General features: G+C 38.7%; 1 protein-coding gene across 3 annotated transcripts in view; it reads left to right on the forward strand.

Annotated features, from left to right (window-relative positions):
* Positions 1 to 16,629, forward strand: part of ICE2 (interactor of little elongation complex ELL subunit 2) — a 56,404-nt gene that overhangs the window by 21,290 nt on the left and 18,485 nt on the right. For 2 of the 3 annotated variants that reach the window (XM_034783565.1, XM_034783566.1), the window contains 6 exons: positions 832 to 966; positions 2,011 to 2,133; positions 3,501 to 3,660; positions 10,309 to 10,493; positions 10,948 to 11,911; positions 16,439 to 16,617. In XM_034783565.1, coding sequence (XP_034639456.1) covers positions 832 to 966; positions 2,011 to 2,133; positions 3,501 to 3,660; positions 10,309 to 10,493; positions 10,948 to 11,911; positions 16,439 to 16,617 — 1,746 coding nt within the window. Of the gene's footprint in view, positions 1 to 831; positions 967 to 2,010; positions 2,134 to 3,500; positions 3,661 to 10,308; positions 10,494 to 10,947; positions 11,912 to 12,676; positions 12,727 to 16,438; positions 16,618 to 16,629 lie in introns of all 3 variants that reach the window. The other variant, XR_004647418.1, reaches the window with a different exon arrangement.

Below are 16,629 nucleotides of genomic sequence, written 5' to 3' on the forward strand. Positions count from 1 at the left end.
TCGCAGCCGACTTACCCCGCTGTGAGGACGGCGGCAAAATCGACTTCTGTGGCTTTCTGTCGATGGCGCTTACTCCCACCTCCGCTGGTGGAGTAAGAGCGCCGATTTGGGGATCGATTGTCGCGTCCCAACGGGATGCGATAAATCGATCCCCGAGAGGTCGATTTCTACCCGCCAATTTAGGCGGGTAGTGTAGACCTAGCCTAAGACCAGCCTGAAAATGTGGTCCTTACACAAACTCCTGTTTTTGTAGCTGCAAATGGGTAAGTGCAGTTAAGGTGATTTAGTAGCTTCAGTACCTGATTTGTGGGCATAATCAAATACTTAAACTGCCAGGTGACCTTAATTGCATTTGTGCCCACAATTTGTGGATATTTTTGAAGACCAGTTTTTAAAAATTGGGACCCAGTGATTTGCCATGGACCACACAGTGACTCAGTGCCAGATCCAAGAATAGAATCTACATCTTGCAACTTCCATTCCTGTCTCTTAACCTCTGTCTCTCTAGGTTCTTATCTGTTGTTTCCTCCATCACATTGTTATTTGAGCACCTACCCATCTCCTTTCTGTGGTAGTGCTTTAAGAAAAACAACAAGTAGCCTCCTACCAACCTCATTTTTTCCTCTTGTCACAATTTGTTAAACTGAATTCTAAAGAAGAATAAAGAAATATTTTTAACAAATCCATTCACAGAAATGGATGAAATAAAGGTTTTTTCTCATAGCTAAAAATACAGGCAGATGTAACTTTTGCAGCATTCTAACTTTTATGAAACTGTTATTGTATTGATACATAGGCTATGTAACATCCTTTTTTTATTTTTTTTTTTAGCAATTTTTAAGTGCTTGTATTGGACATGTAAAGAAGTACCCTGAATTTTACATTCTCCATGAAATCACCAGTATCATGGGAGGCAAATTTAGCACAGAGTTGACCTTGAAGCTGGAGAAAAATCTACTTGCATTGGTAACATCTCTCTCTCATAAAATTTTCTGATAACTTGAATTAAACATGCATTACATTATGTAATGCTACACTGATTGAGATCATTCTTCTATGCTTGGACTATAGGTTACAACTTGCAAGACATATTGCTTAGGTCAGGGGTGGGCAAACTATTTGGGGCCACATTGGGGTTGCGAGACAGTATGGAGGATCGGCTAGGGAAGGCTGTGCCCCTCCAAACAGCCTGCCCCCCGCCTCCTATTTGCCCCCTCCCACTTCCGACCCCCTGACGGCCCCCCCGAGGATCGCTGACCCATCCAATGCCCCCTGCTGCTTGTCCCCTGACCATCCCCTCCTGGGATCCTCGCCCCTAATCGCTCCCAGGGACCCCACTCCCTATCCACCACACCCCAGCCCCTTTCGTAATGTGGCCCTGCAAACATGGGTGGAGGACTCAGGAGGAGCAGGGGCAGCCATGCAGCCGGAGAGAAGTAGCGGGTGCCGCTTCTCTCCGGCCGGCTGCGCGGCCTCCCGGTGCTCCTCCTCAGTTCTCCGTCCGCACTCCCGCTGCCCACCTGCTCCCCTACCCCTGCAGTACAGCCCCTCCCCCTGGGGGGGGGTGTGCTGGTGCTGAGCTGCCCGAGTCCCCGTCCCTGGGTCCCCCTGTTAGTGGGGGGGCCCATGCCAAGGCACCCTGTGTTCATTGGCAAGTCTGCCCCTGAGCTGCGTCGCCCGGCCAGAGCCAGCCACACTGCTGGCACGGCGAGCTGAGGTTGCGGGGGAGGGGGGACAGCAGGGGAGGGACCGGGACCGGGGCCGGCCAGCAGCTCAGGGGCTGGGCAGGATGGCCCTGTGGGCCGTAGTTTGCCCACCTCTGGCTTAGGTAATAAGTAAATTTATCTTGGGGACTGGAAGGTAACCGTTCTATATGAATATCACTAAAATATGAGAATCATAAATTTTTAGAGGGAATTTATGTAAATAATATTTTCAACCTAAAAAATCTAATATAAAATCCCAACACTGATGCCAATAAATGTCTGATGCTGCTTTATTTTATTCAAGGGAAAGGCAAGATTTGTTAAAGTATTGTCACCTGCCATGTATACGCAACTACAGCTATCTGTAGATTATAAAACTGCAGCATCTGTTGCAACTCCAGAACAGAAAGCTTCTGCTATGCACAATGTGAGTAACAATTGTTGTTATAATGTATTTAATAATGTAATTCACATCATTCTTTTTAGTGGTGCATGATCAATGTAGCGTTTCTGTTACAACAATCATCCTACCATTTTTAAAGTTTGAAATAGCACTAACAGCCTGATCCGATGCTCACTGCAGTAAATTCCATTCACTTCAATAGACATTGGATGAGGCCCTTAGAATGTTACGTGTCGGCTATCTGTAACCTCTAATGAATTTAGATAGAGCTATTGTTTGCAGTACTCTGGTTAAGGATTTATTTTTGTATTAATTTAAAAATTATCTTTTTTGTATTAAAATATCAATATATATGTAATAAAAAGAGTTTGATTATACAAAAAAGTTAGTTTACAAAGGATTTTTTTTCTCATTGTGGGAATTTATTTGTCACAGAATGTGAACTCAGTCTTTGAGTTAAACAGTTTATTAGGCTATATGCTAGATTATTTCCTGAAAAGATATCTTAAATTATTGCTAGTATCCTTAAATAAAAAAAGTGATAAGAAGCAGTTGTCTCCTATTACAGATGCCGTGTAATGTGACTTTTTTACAAAAATATTTATTCTACATAACTTGTTGTACACTAATATAGGAGCTATGTTCACGAGCTATGCATTGACCATTCAGGAGACATGTAGTTCACTGGCAAGAACCTTGAAAGAAAGGAAGAAATAGCTGGTGGTTCCTCCTTCTCCCCCACATTCTTGTACTGTCCTGAACTGCTCTTGAGTTCCCCACATTGCCCCTTCTGATCTTTCCAGCTCTCCTCATCTCATCACCCCATGCTTCCAAGTTCCTCATGTTTGTGTAGATCCACAGGCATAATTTCTTGCAAGTTTCATAATCTTAATTCTATATTTCGTGCGTTTATTATATGTGGATTTTGTGTTTAACGTTCTTGAAAGGTAATATTTACTCAGATCACTGATGTGTGCCTGCATATTTAACTTCACCATGTTTTTTTTTGTGGGGAAACTGTTAATGCTATATCTGGGCCCATAAGGTAATGATGATCTTCTAAATGTGTGTTTTTTGTTTTTTTGTTTTGTTTTTGTTAAGCATCATGCAGCTGTTTATTGCTTTTCTTTGTTCCTTTTTTTTTTTTTTTTTTCTGGTAATTTTTTGTGCTACAAGGTGTATGTACAGGATTCAGAGAACACTTTTAGGGTCTTGCCTTAAAGTTTCTTTGATTCTGAACTTGAACATTAATGTTGTATTTGAATATTTGTTTTCAAATATTTTTTTTATTCAGTAATTTAAAAAAACCTGGATATTGAAATTAACTTGTTTTTGCTTGTTAATGTTTAAAATGTCACTGTTAATTTATTTTTTTTATTAATTTGTTTCAGGACATTAGTTTGGATCCAAATGCTGAAAAACTTGCTTTAAAATATTGTCCACAAATAGTTTTAAATAGTCAGTCATTGTTTACTTTGTTGAATAATCATGGCCTAAACTACAAGGAACAGTGGGAAATACCAGTTTCTGTTAAAATGATCACTGTTGCAGGTACAGTATGTTTTTGTTCACAGGGTTTGTGGTTTCTATAGTCACTTTTCCAGAGGTACACAGATAAGAGAATTTAAAAATCCTAACTGTCCAAATAGTCTTTCCCTACTTATGCATACTTATGCTTGTACATTGATTCCCTGTGACAATATGAATTATTAGTCAAATAATATGTGCTTTCTGTTGTCGTTGTTATAAGATTACTTAGATGTTTCTTTTGCACCCCACTGCTATCGTTGTAGCTGAGGATTCTTTTTAATGGTCTCAGATCTAACTTCTCAGTAATCATACTACGTTAACCCTTCTACTTAATTAATCTAAATGTGCAGGAAAAAATTACAAGTTAAAAAAATAGCTTTGTTTCTTAACGAGGGAATGGTAATTATGTTTCAGATAGAGCATTCAGGACCTTTAAGTTTTGTCAAATCAGTTTGCATAAACACCATGGACCAACAAAGAGAAGACAAGAGAAGGGAAAAATAAGAAAATAGTGCTCCTTTTCTGGTCTGGTGGTAGATGGGGAGTAGTCATTTTAGACCGCTTCTTGATGGGGCTATGGCTCTTTCCTTAGGCATACAGAGTCTGGTCCATGGTAAACTCTGACTAGAAAGGGTGGATTAGAGGCACAGTCTCATAGGTAGGTGTAGTTTCCCCCTTTTTCTTGGTGACAGGAACCAGTGGCACTGCCATCAGAATGTTAAGGCAACACCAAGTCTATGACCTAGGGGTCATTGGTAAAATCTGAGAAATTCCTTGTCCTCAAGTCAATCGGCATAGCATTCGTGACTAGGATCAGAAAATAAAGAAAAGCAAAGGAAAAAATGAATACAAAATAAAACCAACAAAAGCAGAGAGAGGGATGAGCTTAGGCCCTAGACTTGATCGGCCCATAGAAAATTAGTAGACTGTTCACAACAGTCTTTCCAGAGGTTTATAGTAGCTTTTCTAACTGATTTAGGAGCCTAAATCTCATTTTCAAAGGGGATTGAAGCACTTTTTGGCTTCCAAGTGTTTAAATCCTTTTTGAAAATGAGACTGAGCCCTGGTTGATACTACAGAGTTGGGTTGACATAAGGCAGCTTACATCGACCTAGCTCTGTAAGCATCCACAGTAAAATGTAGCTCCTATCTATGTAATTTGCCCACTACAACGACTTAATAACTCTACATCTGTGAGAGGTGTAGCACTTAGGTCGATGTAGTTAGGTCAATGCAGTGTCAGTGTAGACATTACGTTGCTTACGTCGACTGTTGCCTTTCAGAAGCCTTCCTGCAATGTTAACTGACAGTTAAATTGGTGCAAGCCCTGCTGGTGAGCATGTGCATCACTGACACAAGAAGCGCAGTGTGGACATGCAAAAGCAATTTAATTACTGCGGTGACTGTATCTCAACGTAACTTAAGGTTCACTTAATTTTGTAATGTAGACATACTCCTGAATCAGTTAAGTGTTGCAATGCTGTGTGCACTAAATGCCTAAATACCTTTAAAAGTTTGGGCCTAAATCAGTTACACTCAATCTGTTAGAAGTAGCCCGAGTCATTTGATCCTATTGTCATGACCAATCTCAGTGTTTAAAACAGTGGTTTTCAGCCTGTCGTTTGCAGGCCTTCAGGATCCACAGACTGTCTAAGATTTCCAAAGGGATTTAAAAAATGTGTATGGGTCTGCAGATAAAAAGGGTTGAGAACCACTGGTTTAAAGTAAGATTGCTTCATACACGTGGCACACCTATCATTTCAATGTCATTTTAGAAAGTTTACAGGATTTGTTCTTTTCAAGGCTATGTATATTGCTCTTCCTTGCAAATGAACACCTACAAAAATTATGTTCCAAAACTTGAGAATTTTTGACTCAGATATTGTTTCCATTGTATTTGATCATTTTGAAAAGCAAAAACCAATGACTGAAAATGGATTCATCAGTGTACCAAGACATACTGTAATCAGATTAAAAAACAAAACAAAACATGGATGTGACTTAACATCTCCTATCATCATATTCAGTGAAAATGGTTTAATGTGTGTCTGATATATATTTTTGTCAACAGTAAAAGTGCTGTTATGGTCAACAAATTGACTGTAATGGCATACCTTAATATTCACCACATCTCCAGAGTGTTTTCTGTGTGCTTATTTTTCTGACTGAAATAGTTTTTTCCTCCTGTTAGCCCTATGAAACCAATACATCACTGTCATGGTGACCTATGTTGATTGTAGCAACAGTATACACCAATACCTATCTCAGGTAATTCCATTTAGTGAAAGCTATTAACTATATCAAGGAACAGCAAGACTCCTTCTAATGAAGCAGAAGGGGTGTGTGGGGGGGAGGAAACCTTGTGATTTTATTTGAGAGGTGCCATCCCATCCCATAAAAGCCATTAGTTGTCTGAGAATTACTTTTCAGTGTTTCAAACATGATCTGCATGTTTGGGTTTTTCTTTCATTTTAAAAAAAGAAGTCAGGGAGCATGAAAATTCAACTATTTTTTTTTTATAGCTGTGATTTTGGTACTTCATGAGGAAGCAGCCATCTAGGATGCAGGTATCATGGCCTTTCTGCTCAATATTATTATTCTTTTCAGTTAAAAATCAATTCAGTTAATGTAGTTTGGCTGGAGTTATTAATTTATTCCATAAATTAATTTAAGGAAAACATGATGAGGCAGTTTTCTATAATAATCTGGAAATGAGCCAAAAAGGAAATTTCTTCTTTTATAAAGAAAAAAGGTCCAATTTCATTGCAATTATAATAAAAAGTAAACTTAAAAAAACCCAAGCTACTGCAGTTAATCCTCTGTTCTCAAGGAGAGAAACTGATAGCAAAGTCATCTGATAGATTTTTAGACCTTGTCCTACCTCGTTACTGAGAATAGTAACGACCTCTAGAGATATTGCAATTAATATTGAGTTTGGACCTGCTATTTTATATCATGTTGTTGCAATGAAATGCCCTCCTTGTGTTTTAAAATTGTAAGCTGTGCCCTTTGTGAAGTAAATAAATGTGTTACTTGCAAATTTTATAAAATATAGTAAGGTAGAGATGGTATCGAAGAATTGACTGTATAATAAGGGAGCTTCAGAAAAACATTTACTATAGTTTTATAAAACAAATTAGTAAAAACTTCCTGGAATTGGAAGGGCCAGTGTTACAATGTACTGTTATATAAATAAGTTAGGTTAGTAGAAGACACTCCTGCCAGTGGAAAACACACAAAAAAACTGGTAATTTAGTCTAAACTAGGGTGGTCAAACAATTAAAAAAAATTAATCGCATTTTAATCGCACTGTTGAACAATAATAGAATACCATTTATTTAAATATTGTTGGATGTTTTCTACATTTTCAAATATATTGATTTCAATTACAACACAGAATACAAAGTGTACAGTACTCACTTTATATTTATTTTTGATTACATGTATTTAGACTGTAAAAAAAAAAATAGTATTTTTCAGTTCACCTAATACAAGGACTGTAGTGCAATCTCTTTAGCATGAAAGTTGAATTTATAAATGTAGAATTATGTACAAAAAAAATTGTTTTATTTTTGAATGCAATGTAAAATTTTAGAGTCTGAAGTCCATTCAGTCCTACTTCTTGTTCAGCCGATCGCTCAGACAAACAAGTTTGTTTGCATTTGCAGGAGATAATGCTGCTTACTGCTTGTTTACAGTGTCACCTGAAAGTGAGAACAGGCATTCTCATAGCTCTGTTGTAGCTGGCGTCACAAGATATTTATGTGCCAGATGTGCTAAAGATTCATATGTCCCTTCATGCTTCAACCACCATTCCAGAGGACATGCATCCATGCTGATGACGGGTTCTGCTCGATAAAAATCCAAAGCCGTGCAGACAGACACATGTTCAATTTCATTATCTGAGTCAGATGCCACCAGCAGAAGGTTGATTTTCTTTTTTGGTGGTTCGGGTTCTGTGGTTTCCGCATCGGTGTGTTGCTCGTTTAAGACTTCTGAAAGCATGCTCCACACCTCGTCCCTCTCAGGTTTTGGAAGGCACTTCAGATTCTTAAACCTTGGGTTGAATGCTGTAGCTATCTTTAGAAATTTCACATTGGTATCTTCTTTGCATTTTGTCAACTTTGCAGTGAAAGTGTTCTTAAAATGAACAACATGTGCTGGGTCATCATCCGAGACTGCTATAACATGAAATATATGGCAGAATGCGAGTAAAGCATAGCAGGGGACATACAGTTCTCCCCCAAGGAGTTCAGTCACAAATTTAATTAATGCATTATTTTTTTAATGAGCATCATCTGCATGGAAGTATGTCTTTTGGAATGGTGGTCAAAGCATGAAGGAGCATACAAATGTTTAGCATATCTGGTACATAAATACCTTGCAGTGCTGGCTACAAAAGTGCCATGCAAATGCTGCTTCTCACTTTCTGGTGACATTGTAAATAAGAAGAGGGCTGAACAAGAAGTAGGACTGAGTGGACTTCCTGAAGTTTTACATTTGTTTTGTTTTTGAGTAGGCTTCTGTTTCTGCATACTTTTGTTTTCCATAGGCTCTGAAGCGTTACGTTGTTTTGTTTTTGAGTGCAGTTACGTAACCAAAAAAAAATCTACGTTTGTAAGTTGCACTTTCACGACAGAGATTGCACTACAGGTGCAGATACAGGTATGAGGTGAATTGAAAAATACTATTTTTGTTTATAATTTTTACAGTGCAAATATTTATAATAAAAAATAATATACTTTGATTTCAATTACAACACAAATACAATATAAATGAAAATGTAGAAAAACATCCACAATATTTAATAAATTTCAAAACTGCGATTAATCGCGATTAATTTTTTTGAGTTAATTGCATGAGTTAACTGGGATTAATTGACAGCCCTAGTCTAAATCAGTTAAGTCACGCAAATACAAATATTTTTGTTGCCAGATGAATCCTGGTAGGAGTTTGAATATAGGCTTCCCCATTTTTCTACGTCTACTACCTTCTGACCATTTTTTCACTTTGTTTTCTCTAGTTTGTTAAAGAAGTTAAAATGTCTTAAGTCAGTGGATTGTGAATTGATGGTGATATGGAATCTCAAAATTTGGTGTGAATAAAAAAAAATGTTTTTTCTTCAGTATTTCTTGAATACTCAAGGCAAATAATTGGGAGTCAGGTGGGCAGGGCAATACTTTGTCCCACCTCCCATTACAGTTACTAACCAAGGGCTTTTACTTAGCTCTCAGCAAGCCTGGGTGTCAGTCTATCCCACAGCAGTCTACTGTACATTGTGTTCATATGGACCCTGGTGCTGTGCACTAAAAAAGTTCCTTGCTGTGTTTTAATCTACTCCCATTTCAAAGTGGGATAGATCAAAGTGCACTACAGAAGGTTTTGTTCGCAGCACCACGTGGACACTTAGGCTATGGCTACACTACAGTGCTTGTAGTGGCACGGCTGCACTGATGTAGCTACGCTGCTGTAGCGCTGCTAGTGCAGACACTCTAAGCCGACGGGAGAGAGCGCTGCCATCAACTTAATTACTCCAGCCTCCACGAGGGGCAGTAACTATGTCAGTGGGAGAAGCTTTCTCCTGGCACTTAGGTCAGTATAACTTACGTTGCTCAAAGAGGTGGCTTATGTTTCTCAGGGATGTGAATAACTTATACTGACTTAAGCTGCAGTGTGTACATAGCTTTAGTGTGCAATGAGCTGGTGCAGGGTAGATTCACAACTTAGCTTGCTATATAATAAGTGTTCATGTAAACAAGCCCTGATAATAGGAATTCCATACCAGGGAGCGAGTGAATACAAACATTTGCAAATTTCATGTATTTGTTTATGAAGCATAATTGTCTTGTCTGTAATTGTTTGACTCAATACATACCTATTTGATGGTTTTCACTTTAATTTGCAGAATGCTAAATTAACACTTTACCATATAAAAGGCTTCCATCATGTGTGATGTTATTAAGAGGGTGGTCTTAGTCTCTGAAATTAAACAAGAAAAGTATACTGAAGAGTTTGGTTAAGTGTGTGTCCTACCTTCAAATGATTTTATAAAGATTAATTTCACTGATTTTTCTTTTTTTTCTCTGTAAAATTAGCTACATTTTCAAGGGTATCAACATAATCTGAAGACAGTGGAGTCTATGATATGAATGTTGCACTTAAGGCAAAGTCTAAAAACAGGAGGGCATTACAGCTGACTGTGGCTAAGGATATAGTTTAGGTTGCTGAACATTCCTTGCTGATAATGAGACATGAAATGGATAAAACCAAGCTTGACACTCAGAGCCCTAGATCAGTTTGTGGGGCTGGCAGTTGGAGAATATATCTTTTTTTATTTGCAAACTGAATATATTTGATATGGGAATCGGTGAGAGATAATGAATGTGAAACCCCAAAATGCTAATTTTACAAATTAACTTTTCAGGATAGAGCAGCACTTTAAATAATATGTGAAACTGAAGTAACCTGTCAACATATTTCATATTACTGCCCTGGGGTCCTGATAAATTTCACTTTTCTTAGATGTATTTGTTCCCCAATGAATAAGCAATAGAAAGGAATGTAAAATGGTTTTGAACACAAGTTGGAGGGACGAAGTTTAATATTTAAATTGCCTAATGATTTTTCTTTAGAATATGATAAACATAAACCCTTTCTTCCTCTTAAAAGGTGCCAAACCAGTCAAAGTGATTTATATTGACTCACCACTCCCAAAAAAAGAGATGACAGTGAGAGAGAAGAACCAAATTTTTCATGAAATCCCGCTGGACTCTCTGATGTCCAAAAATTCAATTATTCCAGTCTCTGCTGTGTTGATGGACAATCCATTTAAGGAAAATATGTTTCAGTGGAACGTATGTAGCTGTCTGTCTTTTCAAAAATATGCTAGCTTATTTCCTTGATCTTTGTGTTCTGCAGTGATACTGGGGGGAAAACAAGGTTCTCTCCATTATTATCACCGAATTATGGAGGATTTTTTTAATGTATCTCTCTCTTCTTAAATGCTTCTATCCAATTTAGGCTGGTTACTGATGTGTGCCCTCTTTAAATATATTTGTTTGTGTGCCTTACATAGGTGGCAGTTTTCATATTGTTTGTTCCCTTTACTCATATTTTGAAAGGCTCTTGTGACTCTTAGCTTTAGAGGTGTTTTATACATAAATTACTGAAATATTTTTCTTTCGGTCTTCAAAATAATGTCTGGTGGGTACAACATTTTGTGCATCTCTGTTGCATTGGATTTAGCAATTTGTTTTACTTTGGTATGATGCACTTTATTGTTGATTAATTTTTCTTTGTTATATGAAGATGCCTCCTGATGCTTGTCAATTAAGGAGGACTCCGACTCTGGACCACATGGATCTAGACTTTGACAATGATGTCACAGAATTGGAGACCTTTGGAGCAACATCTAAGCCCTTGAAGACATCCAAAACGGAAAATACTCCTGCTAATGTATGTAAAACTCTATCAGACAAGCTAAAAATAGAGAAACAGTTGGTAACTACTGTAAGCGATGGTGCTGAGGAGGGAACAAGTAAAGTTAATGAGCAAGGATTTTCAGCATGTAGTAATGTGCAGAATGTGAACAAGACACAGCTGCCATCATCGAATGGTGATGCCGGGTGGACTGATTCTGAAGAAAATTCCTCATTTATAGGCCTCAATTCAGATGAAGTTGAGTTAAAGGATGAGCAACATGGTACGGCCACAAACAAAGTATTGGACACTTGTACAAAGTTAACTACTTCAGCTAAAACTGATAGTTTCAAGAGAGAATCTGAAGTTACAGAAGTAAATGAGACTCCCATTTCTTTTTGCAATAGTGATACTGATGAGGAACGTTTGATTATTGACACAGAATGTAAAAGTGGGGAATATTGCAAAGCAGCTGTTTTCAGTTCTAATCCAAATCCTGTAGCAGATATACCTAAATCACCCTCCCCGAGACACACTTCATCAAGTAGCTCAGCTAACTCTTCAGAGCCCCCAGACCAGGAAAAAACTGCTTCCAAAAAACCTTTCAAAAGACTGTCTAAAGAATTTGACCCCCTTGGACAAATTCTGAAAATGCAAACTGAACTCCTTAAGCCGCCTTCCCCCAAAGCTCCTGAGCAGCCACTGGTGAATTGTGATAAAAGTTCTAATCCTACACCAAGCCTTGTTGTACCACCTTCAAAACCCACTGTAGCTTCCAGCATGGAACCTGCTGCAAACACAAGCAGCTTACCTAAACCTACATGGACTTCACATTTTCAGGGAGCTCCAAAGGGTAAGTGTTGCATTTAGGGTATTCAAAATTAGAAGGAGAATTTGATGAGGCAACAACAGAAGCCTTAATTCAGTCCTGTTGAAAGCATTAGTGGCAGCAAATATGTTAATTCTTGAGGGTGGAGGAGAGGTGATGGAGCTTGGAATAGCACTTTGTTGTGTGTGAGAGATAACGAAAATATTGGATGCTCTGTTTAAATGCAGAAAATCTTTGTAGCTATATTGATCCTTGACGGAAAATGTCTAAAGAAGGTAAAATTTTATTTGATTTATTTTACTATTGAGCCAGCAAAAAAAAGTTACAGTACCTAAGCTTTCAGGCCACGAAGGGACCCTGTATTTCAACAGCTTCTCAAGCATTGGGGGAACTTCAAATATTGTGTATTGTCACACATGGCCCATTAAAATGGCCATATGATTTGTAAAATATATTGAAATACATTTATTCTCTACCTCATTTATATCTTCACTAAAAATCTAGGACCTGATTATCATTTGTGCAAATGAGAATTACTCCATGTCATTGCATCACTGCCTCAGTTTTCCTGATAGAGTTTAGAGTTCAGTTCGGTGGTTTATGTGACTCAGCCCTCTGGCCAGCTCACTCCAAAAGTTCAAACCCCTTTTAGGGTAGCAGAGTCTGAAGTCCCAGTACAAACCAAAGGAGTCTTTCTCCCAATAGGGCTTAATTCTCTGCTTCTTTTGGGGTTATTTGTCTGTCCGTCCTCTGGTCTCAGCTCTAAGTCCCTGCACCCCTTTCCTTCAGGTAGGACACCTCTTCTGTGGCCTGGCTTAACAACCATCAGCAAGTCACAGGTACTTCCAGAATGTTCTTTCCTCTTTTTGTGTTCCATTGTTCCATTCAATGCAAAATGGTGGAAGGTGGTTTGCTTTACAGTATCAAGTGCTACTTTTCAGTCCCAAAGAAGTTGTCTAATCCTTTTGTGGTGAAAATAAATGGAGGGTGAAGTTTGGGTATTTGTGACCAAAGAAGGAGATGGGTATTTTACAACTTGTAGACAAAAAGACATCGTTTTTCTCTTCTTACTTTTGGTGTTAATGCTCCTGGCCATTGTGCCAGCAAGCCAGGATCAGCTGAGTAATGAAAGGGGAAACCCCATAACTAAGAAGCAAGGGATAGAGGGAGGCAGTGGTTGAAAGTTAGCTCTCTGAGTGGTGCTGGAAATAGTAAAAGGAAGGAAACCTGGGGAAACGTTCAGTTAAACTGAAATGAGGGTTTAAAAGGTAGTTTCATTGAGACTATTTATTTATTTATTTATTTATTTAAATTAATATTTTCTTCATCACTCTAAGCGTATTCTTAGCCTTCCAGCTCGGGATGTAATTCCCAGCTCAAGGAGACATACCCATGCTAGCTCTGATCAGCCTAGGGTGTTAAAAAAATAGAAGTGTAGCTGCAGCATCAGAGATGCTGGGTACAAACTCAGGGCAGCTAGCCCTCGTGCCACCACAGCTACTCTTCTGATTTTAGCACGCTATCTCAATCAGAGTGGGTGGTATATCTTCTCGACCTGGGAATTACACCCTCAGGTGTTCACACCTGCCCCTCAAACAGAGGGGTACAAATTTGTTCTCTTAGTATCTTGGCTTTCACACCGTAAAAATATCGAATTAGGGTGTTTGGCACTTAGAACTTTGATTTCTCTAGCTATGACAGCAAACCAATGCTGCTGGAGAAGTTAGAGTACTTGTGCTTCCAAATGAAAGAATGGCAGTCCTAAAGTGTTCAGTAAACAATTTGAGGTGATTCAAAATTATACGGTAATTCTGACAAACCTCCATACATTTCTGTATCCTTTTTGGCAGCAGGCCTGGAGCAGGTATTTCCACCTTTCCTATCTGTTACTCCTCCTTCAGATAGATGATCGATAATTATCCCCAGAAATGTTTATATTTCTGTTTTTATTTTTTAAACTCTATTAAAGGCATCATAAAAGAGATGCTCAATGAAGTTTTACTTACCTACCTAAAATTTAAGTTTTGGGTCCTGAACAGGCTGACGGGCCCTTTAACAAAAGTTCTTTTAAAATCTCTTTAAAATGTACAGGTATAGGTTTAAACTTGATTTTGAAGAACTGGATTTGATAGTTCATCCAGGCTACACTTGCCCCAGAGATACAGGGGCAAATGTAGGTTTGTATGCCATCTCACAGCTCCTCAGTTTTGGGGTCAGTTAAGCATCTAGTGCTACTACATGGAGGTAATTCTTAGGAGGCATCATAAATGGATTTTTTTTGGCCTTTTTGTGCCACCAGTGGATGGGCTGACTATCTGGCCTGGGAGTATGCAGGATGTCAGCATTTGAAATATGCAGTGTAGTTGTAGCTGTGAGAGTACCAGCGTATTAGAAAAGATGGGTGTGACGTTCCCCTGGTGTTATCTGGATCTGGTGATCTGCTAGGTCACTCCAGTCCTTGACTCTGGGAGCCAGCGTTCTCCTGCTCTGCTGTGAGAACCCCCACTCCTGGGCTGTTCACGCACAGCCTCTGGCATGTAAGCTGCTTGGATTGTGCAACCGAATGACACTAGCCAATATCTCCGGTCCCAGACACAACCCTAGGAATCTCTGTCTTGCAGTGTCCAGTTATGCCTGCGAGATGTTGCAAGCTTATATGAGTTTGTCAGTTTAGCAAGAAATTGATATGTACCATGCTTGTTATCCCAAGGGGAGTCTCTGACACACTTCAAACCAAATGCACTGCTTCAGGTAGAATAAACAAACATATTTATTAACTATAAAGATAGATTTTAAGTGAATATAAGTCAAAACATAAGTCGCATTTGGTCAAATGAAATAAAACCAAAACGCATTCTAAGCTGATCTCAACACTTTCACTGCCCTTACAAACTTAGATGCTTCTCACCACAGGTTGGCTGGTTGCCCTTTAGCTAGGCTCTCCCCTTTGATCAGTGCTTCAGTCGCTTGGTGATGAAGTCTGTAGATGGAGGTGGAAGAGAGAGGAAGAGCATGGCAAACGTCTCTCCCTTTTTATCATGTTCTTTCTTCCCTCTTGGCTTTGTCCTCCTCCCTCTTCAGGGTCAGGTGAGCATTACCTCATCGCTGTCCCAAACTGACCAAAGGAAGTGGGGTGACTCACTCGAGAGTCCAACAGATCCTTTGTTGTTGCCTAGGCCAGTGTCCTTTGTTCCTGTGAACTGCCCCTCTGCTCTTGGGCAGTTTTTGCCTTAAGCCATGAGGACACGTTTTCAGCATCATAACTATATACATGAAATTACAACCCATAATATTACTATAACAACAATTACTATAACATTACCATAACAACAACACTCAGTGCATCATGAGCCTTCCGAAGACACACAGCATGACAAACTTTGCATTGAATACCACACAATCATTTTACAAGGATGAACATGTGGGTGCTGGGTGTTTTTCCCCCAAGGTACAGAACGTCACAGTGGGTGAGGTAATACCTTTTATTGGACCAACTTCTGTTGATGAGGGAGACATCTGAAAGTCAGCTTCCTTAGTTTGAAGCATAAATAAGTTAAAAATCAAATCCAATAACATCTTGCCACATACATGGTGTTTCACAGAATTATAAACTAGTTTAGTAGCTTCTGGATTCAGAAGCCCAAAAATGTCTTTATTTTGGTTATGAAACCTGAAAAGAAATAGAGGCAAAGAACTACAGGTCATATGCACTGATGGAAATGAAAGCAGTTAATCTAGAAGACCTACATTGAGAGATGGCAGCTGCCAAAACACCATTGTTGCTGTGTTTTGAACCCATCAAAAATTATGTATTATTCTAAATCTATATAGGTCCAAGAAAGACATCCAGTTTTATTAATTGCAATTCTGCATTTTAGAATTCAAGTAGATGCATTTTAAACCACACTGACAATGAGCTTCTGACAATAAGACTTCCCGTACCCATGCAACCCTGGCACTTTTTTTAGGTCTTTTACTCTTTTTAAGCCTGTAGCGCTTGCCCTCAGCCATGGGTTTGGTCTCCTACCTACTATGATTGTAGCTGTGTACAGTATTCTAAATCTTTTCTCTCTAAATCCTAGTAAATCACAGAATTAAATTCACATTCACTAACCTCTTCTGATTCCACAGATGATGATAGTATTTGGGACAGAATCTGCCATGTTACAGCAATGTAGATTCAGAGTAACTACTTTATCTTCAGTGGAGTTATTCCAGGTGTCCACTGGTGCAACAGAGGTCAGATTCTGATTCTACATTTGTATAAGAACAGCAGCCTAATGTTCTGTCTGCATAAGAACAGCTGTGACTAGGGTAAAATATATGCAAATATTTAGTATACTTTTAGTAGTTACACAGGATTGGTGCATGAAATTTTCTATGTTTAGTTTATCTAGAAATACATAGCAAGCGACCCCTCTGATAAGACAATTTTGCAAATCTCTTACTAAAAGATAAAATACAATAAATGTTTTATTCTACTCTGAGGGGGAAAAATGTAATTCCTTCCTTGTAAAGACTGTTGTTTGCTGTTTTATTTATTTTCAAAAGGATTGCTCCCAACTGAACTTAAGATGCTTGTTGAAGACCAGTCAGAATACACAGCTCCTCAGGATGGCAATCTTGTATATAAATTGTTCAGTCTGGATGATCTGCTGTTACTCGTGCGTTGCAGTGTAGAAAAAGTAAGGACAGAGCCACGATCCTGTAATAAAAGACAAATCAGAAAGGTAAATATCCTG

The sequence above is a fragment of the Trachemys scripta genome, chromosome 10, assembly GCF_013100865.1.
Source record: "Trachemys scripta elegans isolate TJP31775 chromosome 10, CAS_Tse_1.0, whole genome shotgun sequence".
Lineage (NCBI taxonomy): Eukaryota > Metazoa > Chordata > Testudines > Emydidae > Trachemys > Trachemys scripta.